This window comes from Abramis brama, assembly GCF_963993115.1.
Source record: "Abramis brama genome assembly, chromosome: 9".
Lineage (NCBI taxonomy): Eukaryota > Metazoa > Chordata > Actinopteri > Cypriniformes > Leuciscidae > Abramis > Abramis brama.
The window spans coordinates 40,861,506-40,873,976 of NC_139971.1; the positions used below are offsets into that span (position 1 = coordinate 40,861,506).

Below are 12,471 nucleotides of genomic sequence, written 5' to 3' on the forward strand. Positions count from 1 at the left end.
CACACGGCAAAGGCATTATGAGGACAGACACAGCAAGACAAAGAGAATCAAATATTCATCTCCAAATTCTTAAAGTGACAGAATAAGCCAAAGCATTGAGAACATTGGAAAACAAAACAATTGAGAGTGGGTGTATTTGGTAGGGCCGTTTTCTTGAACCGGACAAGTTAACTTTATTTAGTGACACAGTGTAGTAAAACAATATCTTCTAGACTGACCTGTCAGAACCATAAGTCAGGCCGAAACCACAACTACAACCCAATGCCCCGAACAGAACTCAGAGTCGTAATTAAATGAACTGATGACAGAAAATAGATCAAATAGATTATGCCCCAAAGTTCTTTCCAGTCAATATTATGTAATGCATTCCCTCAACTGACAAACAGATATTAATCACCAGCATTACTTGTCCATAAAAGTGTATAGCAACACCACGCCGGCCCATAAATGTACAACATGTAGATGTTATGGTTATGTCCTATAAAAGTTTTTCCGCAGGGCTTTGGACGTAAATCACTCCACTTGGCAGCCACGAGAGATTGTAAATGCTTCATTTTCGGTTAGTGTTGTGGATCTGAGATGCCTGGAAGTGCACTGTGACCTCCCTGTGGAACTGTTTCCAGCCATCGACGTGCAACTTTGACAGTGCAACGGGATGAGGTCATTGGACTTATTGGGTTTGAGGTCAGCCGTTAACATCACGTCACTGACTGACAGGTCATGATGTTCTTGTGGCCTGGATGAAACCCTTGTTTAAGCAAGCCACAAAATGGGACATGGCCCTGTCTATTCATGTATGCAAATATAAGGAATTCAATTCATACGTATAATTACTTGAATACACCTCTTCTATGATGAACACATTTTTTATTTCTGAATTAATGCCACACCAAAAATATCTAAAATAATTTTATGTAAAATAATGTAAGGGTGATTTAACTATCCTGAAGATAAGCATTACATAAAAAATGTTTGACAGCTTGTTAATATTTTTTTAACTTTTTATTTAAAACCTTTTTTATTAAGATGTGCATACTCGCATGTATTGAAGGGAAAATTTAATATTGGTAACACCAAAATAAATCTAAATGTTTCTATGAAACCAATTTGCAAATCGGCAAAGAGAATTTTTTTTCGCAGATTTTGGAAAATTCCACTCCTTTATCGTGGACACTTATATATCATGTAAAATGTCATATGGTGTCACTCCTAAAAAAAAAAAAGATTATATTTATGAATTAATAATTATAGATGTTTTGGAAAAAATAAAAATGTAAAACCATTTTAAAAAATTGCACACTCACATGTATTCAAGGTGTAAGGAAAACATTAATAATTTTTTTCTTGCTGGTTACACCACATGACACTTTAAATGTAACATTTCTATGAAACCAGCATGAATACAAAAGGTGCATTCAGAGAAATGGCGCTATCATGGACACTCTTATGTCACATGGTGACAACTCCTAAAAAAAGTAATGATATGTATGTATTCATAATAAATGGTATTCATTTTTTAACAATTAAAATAATAAGTAACGTGCACACTAAGGTGTAAGGAATTTTTTTAATTAACTTTTACTTACACCACAACACTTTAAATGTAAACTTTCTTTTATGAAACCGACATGAATACAAAGAGTACATTCAAAGAATGTGGACACTCTTATATATCCATGCTTATTTGTGTGTATAGAGAGCTGAAAGAGAGAGAGAGTTACGATAAATGACATTCAAGCGGCTGAAAAGAGTGCAATAGACCGTTTAAAGTCCACTCCAATTCACTGTTGCTGAACCAATACGCCCTCCAGCCCTGTTAAGATACCATATGTTATTAGAAAGTAGAGCAACCCTGTTATGTCAGAGTCTTCCTTGACAGCGACTCGGACCATCTGTCCACTTCCAACCCAGAGCACCAACTTGAAGTCCAATACATACCACCATGTTTTATCTATTATCGGTTTGTCCGAAACATGTGTGTGACAAAACTGTCTCATGATGTCACTGGTTTTCCAGCATTGTGACCCATGGGGAACTCTTCACCCCAGAGAGGACAGCCAAAACCACCAATCAACCCACTAATAAATGAATAGACTAATAAAAGCCATCCAGCAAGCTCTAACACCATCCACGTCAGCCAGGAATAGGGTTGGGTATCGTTTGGGTTTTTTTCGATACCAGTGCCAAATCGATACTTTTAAAACGGTACCGGTGCCTAAACGGAGCCTGAACCGATACATTACACAAAAAAATAATAATAATAATTAAGAGCCTCAAAATGATGGTGAATGACATTAAAGAACGGCTTTTTTTATTGAAAAAAATATAATATAAAATTCTTAAAATCAAACAATATTTTCTAATTTAAGTATACTTAAATATATTTAAATAAGTAGTCTAAATAGAAAACACAATCAATTTACATAACAAATTCACAATAAACCTAAGACACCTAACCCAACTACAATAATTTAACATTTAAAGTAATGAGAATTTGTGGGTAAAATATGTTGGTGCTGCTCATGTGAGTGCAAAAATAACCTATTTTTTCCCCCCAATGAAATGAATGTACTATATTTTAGTTTGATAATGTTTTTAATTCAATATTTTGTATTTTTAGGGAATTTTATGGTGCCAAATTATATTTATGCAATAGTTATAATCCATTTATTACCTGTAAATAAATGAAATTTCCAACATAAACTAACTGTCATAATGACACTTGGCAAAAAGTTTAAAAAGTGAACTTAAAAAAAGACATAGAAGTTTAAGTTTATGAAAAATTTAATTTGATAGATTTAACACTAAACACTAAAAAACAGTTACAGTACTAATAACAGCTAAGTATAGTCTTATACTTAAAGACTAAAGTAATACATATTCTTGGTTTACATTCCTTGAGCAGGCGCTAGAATGATCTATAGCAGTGTTTGTAGTTTTCTGAGCAATTCTGGAACTTTACAGTTACTGTCTCCTAGGATGAATCGCTTCTGTTGCAGCATCTTTGGATAAAAGCGTCCGCTAAATGAGCAAAATACCAGTAGAAATCAGAGCTTCTGACTCGGGGCAATCAGTGTTCCTGATTTCCCTGTGGGAGCTTGTGCAAAAAATGTGCAGAATGGTAATGAGCAAAAATGAGAACAATGAAAAAAATCTTCTGGTATCTGTCAACGTCACTCAGAAGATGAACACGATATATAACCACAAGTGGGCGAAAAGAGGAACAGCACGTCACAGGAGTTTTAAAAGACGCTTTCCACCCACTCTCAGCACTTGATAAGTTCATTTAATAACAACTTTCAAAAAGGTCTTTAAATAAATTCAAGTAAAACAAGTAAACTGAAACACAAAATGAGGAAATCAAATGAAATCCCAAAGACATACTGAATGGATTTGGTGTGTATGTAAAGGACTCTTTGCGCTTTACTGTGTGTGTGTGTACCTGTAGGCCATGCCAGTCCTGGCTCGGACCGAATCCTGTAATGAGAGTGTGTGTACGTTGAGGAACTCCTCCAGATGTTTTAGCTCCACCTGAGACTTGGAACGGAGGCACACGAGCGGAGGATAAAGTTTTCCTCCAGCGTTCTGCTTCCCACAGCGACTCTGACCCCTCTCCTTCTGCAAACTCTTCTGCTTTGGAGTGGGGATATCAGGACAAGTGGCTTTATACAAGTACATCTCTCTCAGACACGTCCATACACTGTCCAAGCAGGCCTTCAGGAAACAAACTTCTCCTGTTTCTTCAGTACTTATCCCACAAAACAACCTGGATGTCTTCTTCCCCACAATCCCGTGAATATCCTCTGATTGAATTTCTCTCTCTGTTCACCGTCTTGTCAGTTACACATCTGACTGCAGTCGATCGACTCTTGGTTTCACTCTCTAATAAACACCATGGGAATCTGGGACATTTTCCCTGCCTGTAACTCTCCCTCCATCCCTCCCTCCCCCTGCTCTCCCACCCTTTCCATCTCTGTCGCTCCACCTCTCTCTATCTCCCTCCCTCACTCGTTCATCCCCTACGTTTTTCATGCCTCCACAGATACGGTAGACCTAGTCTACAGTCGACCTCTGACCCTCGGCTAGTGCTGGAACTACAACTTTGACATCATCTCATTCCCACAATCCTCTGGAACAGACTTTCTTTCCCATATCTAGATATATCAGCATGCTTGATCATCCCAGGCAGAATTCCATGGAGACGAGCCAATAAACACACACAGTAATCCATACACCCTCTCTGACAGACTCTGATAAAGTCATACACATATCGCAAATTTAGGAGAGACAGAAAAGTCCACAGCGAAGCATTGATGGATAGCAGTGTGCATTCAGGGTTAGAGGTGGTGGAAAATGGGTCATCTACAGAGGTGTAGGTGTCAGGTATGCTTTTGTTTGTTTATTTTTAGGAGACAGACGGAGTCGTATAAATAACCCGGATGAATTTTCACACTTGCAGGACTTTCCCAAGAGCACAGAGTTCATGAATGAGAACAAATAACTTACTCTCTGTCATCACCCCATAAACCCAGAGCAGGATTAATCCCTGATTAACCCGATGTTTATTGTGCAATAGGGGTGTAACGGTACTGTCCTGGGGTCTCATTTATAAAACTGTGCGTAGGAACCTTACTAAAAATGTACGTGCGCCTGAAAGCCAAAAATGTCGTACACAAAAAATATTCAGACTTATAAAACCGTTCGTACGCCAGAACCTGCGCAGAATTCACTTTATAAATCCCAGTCAGCGGAAGATTGTGCGCACATGCGTCTACACCCCGAAATAACCATATATGGAGCTTACAACGCCTAGTTTTACTATGCAGATCCTCATTTGCATATCATTTGCATATGATTATTCATCCACGTGATAACGTTTAACGGTACAAGACGCATTAGGCTACATTAATAAAAATCAAGTAGTTGCCTATCCTTGCCTTGTTTTTGAATACATAAATCAAATAGTGTAAAATACATTTCAGTGAAAGTTTTTCTCAATCTTTTCCACTGGCCGAATTGTATTTTTAATTGATTTATATTTTTAATGGAAACAGATAGGCCTTGGGCATTATTTGCACGAAACTATTTTCTCAGACAATCTGGTATTATCATGATAAGCAATCATCTCTGTGGTTAAAACATTAAAACACAGCACGCCACAGGAAAAGTGTTCAAAAGCATCGCATCCACAACAAATATTTCTATTGATTGAATATAAAAATGTTGTAACTTCTCAGTAATAATTTCATGTTTAAGTGTTTAACTCCATTAATTTGAATGGCATATTTAATCTAAATGTTTATATCAGAAGCAAAACATAGTTTAAATCATTATTTTATTTATTTAAACTGTTATTTGCGTCAGTTTCACTAAACGGCCCAACGCGCTCGCTGGCGCGGACATTTAAGAAGGGATGGATATTTGTTTCATGTAACAGCTTGGTGAGTGAAATTATATTTGTATTATCTTTCTGTATGTTTAATTTTCTTTAGATTTTCTGTCTAAAAGTGACCAAAAAGACATTTAACTCCAGCTCACCATCGGAGTCGCCAAACTGCTCCATCTCCAAAACGTTCGTATGCATGGGTCAGAGTTTGTGTGCAGGTGCGCAAATTTTACCATCAAGTTTGTTTTTATAAATCACAACTTATGTGTCGGAAGTGGCGTACGCCTCTTTCAGGGCCTGTTTTGTGCGTACGCAACGGTTATAAATGAGCCTCTGAACCGTCATGATATGGACGTCACGGTTCGGTGCATACAGTCAGACGACGAATACAGTCAATCACAGGCGATCCACACTCCAATCCAGAAGGGGGCGCACGTGGTAATGCAACAGTGTTTGCTAACAGCCACAACAGGAAAAAGAGCAGAAGAAGAGTTGATCTACGCACCAAACCAAAGCAAGAGTTCAGATGGCACGCAAGAGCTTGCTAGTAGCCTATACGCTGAGTTTCCATTCATTTTTGTGACGCGCTCCGCAAACTTCATGGAAAGGAAACCGGGACGGCAGAAATCGGCATCCTGTTTGTTTTATTTTATTTTATAAAAGAACAATGTTTTGTTTTATTGTGAGTGTTCAGAAATAAAAATAAACCCTTTACAGTTTCGAATGATGTATTACTCTTATATGACCATAAAAGATGGGAGTATTTTAAGGGTGCCCTCACACCTACCTCGTTTACTTCGGTTGAATCGCACTAGAGTTCGTTTTCCCCATTGTTGCGGTTCGTTTGGGAAGGTGAGAATGCGGCAATCGCACTCGGGTGCGCCAAAAGCGGACCAAACACTTGCTTTCAAACGCTTTCAAACGAACTCTGGAGCGGTTTGTTTGTGGTGAGAACGTGATCCGACCTCGAACAGAACCAACTGCCAAAGAACTGCGCATTTTTGGACTAAACCAGTTGCCGTAGTCAGCTGCGCTGTGCATTATGGGATGAGGAGAAATGTTTGTTGACAGTTTGCACTTTAAGCATGGCAGCTCACGGACAAACTTGGAGTTGTGAGGAGGTGCGGCGCCTGATAGAAATTATTAACGTTATTTTCGAGCCGCATCCTCGCTTCATTCTCAAATATTATTGTTTGTCTAAAGTGGTGTAGACAAACCATATAATAAAATATGACCAGGGATACAATCAGCCCACGCAGTCGTCTCTCCATAGTAAACAGCGGCGTGTTGTCTGCCGGATTTTCCACCTCTTTGTTTACTTCCGGGAGTTCTGTTGGAATTTTCCCGCACGTTAATTCTGACCAATGGAAGTGCAGTTATGGGAATGCGTTCAAGACACATCTGGCCAATGAGTGATGTGGATGTTGTCACGTGACTGCATTTTGGTTCGTTTTATCAACTCATAAACTGATTCGGACCAGAGCGATCAGTGTGGTGTGAATAGGAACCAAAACGCCAAAAAAAAGATGGCTAATTCGTACGAATTCGTACGACCTCATTGTACGAATTTGTACGATTTGTCTAAACCCACGTGATGGGTAGGTTTAGGGGCGGGGTCAGGGGTAGGTCGTTCGTATGAATTCATACGAATTGGGCAATTCGTAAAATATGTACGATTTTGCAAAAATCGTACGAATTCGTACGAGTGAGGTCGTATGAATTTGTACGAATTAGCCACCTCGTAGAATTTGTACGTTTTCCCGTGAGATCGGGTTGGAACTACAGATGTGAAAGCACCCTAAGTTGTTTCCGCTGTCATAATGAGACAAAATCATTTGCTATTGTCGTGGAAACAGTCCAGTGATAAAATATGCGTTGAATAGGCATCAGCCATTACATTTAAAAATTGATAAACAATAAGAACTTTATACGTGAGAAGAAAAAGACTGGAAACACATGAAACTTGCACTACAATGTAGAAAATCAACTTACAATTACAGCTACTTACAAATACAGTTAGTTGAACCGCCATTAAACAAATATCTGACCACAGAATTCAAAGAATCAAGCTGTGCAATAAACTATATATATCCAAGAAGACACCTAAGGCAATTCAGGACCCTCTTTTTATGAGTTGGCCATTCATTGTCCCTGTTTAAGCATTCATTTCTGCTCCATTTCTAAAGCACAAATAATGAGCGCCTGTGCTTGAGATGCATAAATGCGGGAGAGTTGAATCTTACAGGCCTCACATAGTTATTTGCCACTAAAGATAATTGTCAGCAATTGTATTGCTATTAGGATTAAATGATGAGAACGCCACTGGGAGGGTAATAATCTAGTGGTGTCATATATATCCTGCAAACTCACGGTTCTTGTTGTTATTAAATCTGATCTGTGTGAGACTAATTATTACTAAACACTTGCAGGATATTAGCGCTTTAATGTTAACAGCTTGAGAAGAAAGAAATGTATGTTGTTCTGCTGATGGATGCATGCCATAAACATAAAAACTATTAATAAAAGACTAAAAATGATCAGATCACTTTGGCAGAATTCCTCTGTAGTTTAAAAGAAAGTGAGTCATTATAAACGTTAATTGGTAATCTATATCCAGACATCCCGTCTACTCCGTATACAGTGTTTCTGGGTCACTGAAATCCAAACAAAAGATTAAAATAATTGATCAGAAATGCTGATTATATGATCACAAGTAATCTGGATTACGTAATCAGATTCCCAAAATTAAGATTGCATTACATTTTAATATACTGTGTACATTCAAATAAAGTGTAACCCTTTTGTCCCATAAATTTAGAATATGTTTTAGTACAAACGTTATTGGTGAATCATGATTTGTTCATGAAAACATTTGTATGCAGATTGCACGCACACATTTTGCATATGTACAGTTAATGAAACCCACTGTTTCTTAAAATTTACTTTAAAAAGAATGTTTATTTGAGATAAGTGCATCATCCACTTAATAAAAAAAAAAGTAATTTTAAAGCAAGGCTCTAATAACTGTGTCATTAGACTTGGCAGATCCATCTCCCCTATCGAAGTTTAATTTTCTCACTGCAACCACTTTAATATCCTTAATTGCCTTTAATTGATTTTCACCTGCAGGTATTAAAACTCAAGAAATTAAGATCAGTAACAAATTGTCTCCTGAAGAATACAGGCTTAATAACACAAAACATAATTCAACATTTCACCCAATACTGGAACACCGAATAATCTGTGAATAAATAAACAATTTATATTACAAATAAAATCATGAACATGACCAAAAAAAAAAAAAAGTAATTAACTAATGCACTTTACCATGTCAAAGTCTTATTTTGGTGCAATTTCATAAACACACCAGGAAAATAAAAAATATTTAATAAATTCAATAATGAATAATGGCAACAAAAAAGTGAGCTAGGTATTTGGCTTCATGTTTCAAAATAATATATACACTACAATTTTTTATCAATAAATGCAAAGTGAATATTTCTAGTTCTTTATAAATGCTTATTGTCATTGTAATTATGCAGCTGTGGTGAATTAGCATGAAACATGATAAGGCTTTACACCATGCATCTCTCTCTCTGTCTCGAGACCCATTTCAGCAGATACGTTTTCAGCTTTAAGAGAAATAGAATAAAAAGCGACCATTGTTTTCCCATAATACAGCTGTGGGCCTCCGGCTTCAAACCCATTAGCCTTTTCTGCATGCTTCATTTTCTTTAAGACATAAAAAGCCGAATCAGCTCAAGGTCAGGCTGCCAGAAGAGGTAAAAGACAGATGAACACTATGTATGAAAGGATTTGGGGTGGAACAAACTTCCCAAAAGAGAATTAGAAACAAAATTCCCTCAAACACTCAAAAAAATCCCAGTTTTGGCCTTTATGGCGGGGAATATCTAATAAACCAGCCACTGCTGTATCATGAACTATTTGTTGAATCCCTTAGGAAAAATAAAAATTGAAACAAATAAGACTAATGTTGATGTAGAGTACAGCTATAAATGAATATAGCTCAGATAATTTGGTTTTAAAATAAATGTTTGTATTTATATTGAAATCTCTTATGACTGCAGACTATAATATGGAGAATTGAATTCTCAACTGGCTCTCGTTGCGGTCTATGAGAAATAACTAGAATATTAAAGGGATAGTTCACCCAAAAATGATTTACTCACCCTCATGTCGTTCCAAACCCGTAAGACTTTCGTTCATCTTCAGAACACAAATGAAGATATTTTAATAAAATCTGGGCCAGATTTGTACTCTCCATTGACAGTCTACGCAACTACCACTTTGACGCTTCAAAAAGTTCATAAAAGGATCATAAAACGAATCCATATGAATTGAGCGGTTTAGTCCAAGTTTTCTGAAGAGATTAGATCACTTTATATGATGAACAGACTGAATTTAGGCTTTTTGAAGCGTCAAAGTGGTAGTTGCGTAGCTGTCAATGGAGGAACAGAAAGCTCTCAGATATCATCTAAAAGATCTTCATTTGTGTTTTGAAGATGAACGAAAGTCTCAATGGGTGAACGGCATGAGGGTAGAGTAGAATTTCATTTTTGGGTGAACTATCCCTTTAAAGAGAACTCTTCTCCTGTGGGAAAAGTGTGATGTCAGCATGTGCACAGGTGAGAATGTGGGATATTCGTGGATCTTGAGGGTCAAAGGCCTGAAACTGTAAGGATTGCTGTGTTGGCACGCTCAGATTTCAACATAACTCATTATCACTCAGAAAGTAAGACAGAAAGAAAATGTGCACTAAGAATAGAGATCATGTTTATACATACTTTCCCATAGATTATCAAATTATAATTCACACAAACACGGGACGGCCGAGAATAACTGCAGAAAAGATCAGGGGTCTTCAAACCTTTTTCAGGTCAATGACCTCTTGTGAAGTAGAGAGACTGAACAGGGATGACCTGCTATTATAATAATAAGTGTTGAGTTTAAAGCCTGGTCAATCATTTCATCTTTATATTTCCATATTACTGTACACTGCTCTTCAAGATTTTGGCTACAGTATTTTCATCAAATTAAAAATGTTCACCAAAGACACATTTATTTGATCAAAATACAGTAAAAACAGTAATATTGTAAATTATTATTTCAATTTAGTCTTCTATGTGAATATATAGTAAAATGTAATTTATTTCCTGTGATTACTCCAGTCTTCAGTGTCACATGATCCTTCAGAAATCATTCTAATATGATGATTTGCTGCTCAATAAACATTTATGATTATTATCAATGTTGAAAACAGTTGCGCTGCTTTATATTTGTGTGGAAACCATGATCCACTTTTTTTTTTTTTTCAGGATCTTTTGATGATTAGAAAGTTTATAATACAGCATTTATTTGAAATTATAAATGCTTTTACTGTCATCTTTGATCAATTTAATGCATCCATGCTGAATAAAAGTATTAATTTCTTTAAAACAAACGTACTGACCCCAAACATTTTAATGGTGGTGTTTATGCTTTGTTACACTTATTTGGGAGGGTCAGTGAAGCATTTTCATAACTTTATCTTTGCCTGAAAAATGCATTTATATTGTATCTTTGTCTAATGCATATTTTCATTTTATTCACAAAAATTAGATCAAACAATAATTGCAGTGCCCGACCGATTTGTTTTTAATTAACAAATAACAGTCAGCAACAGCTTATTAAAACACGCATTCAGATTTTCATTCCTTTGTGCATCACTCACACACATCAGCAATAAAAACTAGGAATATGTAATTTCACAATATATCGCAATACAAAAACAAAAATGCAACAACATGTATTGTGGACAATGACAATATGTATTGTGTATAATTCACCCAAAATGAACATTTTAGTGTCAGTACTACATTAAACTGCAACTGTATATATACAATGTTAAATATAATGTATAATAATGCAACAGGGGAATATTTGTGGGTCCTGATAATGCCAAATGTCTTAGTAAAAAGTGGCCAACATTATTTTAAATATATCTAGTCAGTGACAGAGAGCAAGCATATTCATCTAAAATAATTCAGTATTTTCAGCTTCAGAATCATGAATATTGTTATTCTGGCGTCTCTATTGTCCTGTGCTTTGGGTTTCCAGCACCAAGTCCAAGACTATTCATTTACACCCACAAAATTTAACATTTTAATCAACAGTACATTTTTTGTTAACCTTTTATCATATGTCTTGGAGTATCGCAATAATATGAGGGTGAATAATCTGAATAATAAAACCCGTCTGTGTTTGTTTTCTTACAGTATGAAGAATCATGTGGAGAGAGACAGATAAAGATCTCTAAGCCCTAAACACGTCATTTGCCCTTCGCTCTGCGTTCAGGACTCACCGGTACGGCATGCCGGTCTCATGCGCAACACTATCTTCTCTGGCCCGTCCACACAGCTTCAGGTACCAGCTGGTCTCCATCTCCCTGATGAGCAGCGCTCTCCTGACCCGCAGCAGCGCCGCCTGCCGGAGCTGGGCATTATCTCGGCTCTCCTGAGAGCTGCGGTGCCCACGGTGCCCTGCCAGAGAAGCAGCCGACTGTCTGCGGTGCCTGGAGGGATCCTCGGGGCCCCTGTGACCCACCGAACCACTGCGAGCCGCGATCATGGCCGGCAGGGCCCCGTCCCGTCTGTGGAGCCCGGGGGAGTCTGGCTTCAGGCTCAGTAAAACGGCTCAATTAAAGGAGGAGTAGATTCCTGACTCACTCACTCTCGCTCTTCTTTTCCTTCTCTTTCTCTGTGTGTGTGTGTGTGTGTGTTTGATCTTTTCTCCAGCCTCTCTTATAACCTCCCTGTGTGCCAAGGATGAAACCGGATCTGGCTGAGCTCTTGGTCCGGCTGTAGGGCTGGGCAGGGCAGATGATAAAGTCACCCAGCTAGACTTGGGTGTAAGTGAATGCTAGCTAATGTTACTGAAGATCATATGAAATCAAAATTGGAACTGTAAAAAAAAAAATCTGTTAAATTTACTAGGGCTGAACGATTAATCGCAACAAAACCGCACGTGATTTGCGATTATTTTATGCGCAGCTTGTCAGTGAAGCTCGGCTGATTGGTAGTAAATAC

The 12,471-nt window shown here is 37.5% G+C and overlaps 1 protein-coding gene across 1 annotated transcript in view; it reads right to left on the minus strand.

Moving 5' to 3' along the window:
* Positions 1–3,929, minus strand: part of kcnab1a (potassium voltage-gated channel subfamily A regulatory beta subunit 1a) — an 86,854-nt gene extending 82,925 nt beyond the window's left edge. The window contains exon 1 of the mRNA XM_084125255.1: positions 3,443–3,929. Coding sequence (XP_083981381.1) covers positions 3,443–3,678 — 236 coding nt within the window. The 5' untranslated portion in view covers positions 3,679–3,929. The remainder of the gene's footprint in view (positions 1–3,442) is intronic.
* Between the last annotated feature and the right edge of the window lie 8,542 nt (positions 3,930–12,471).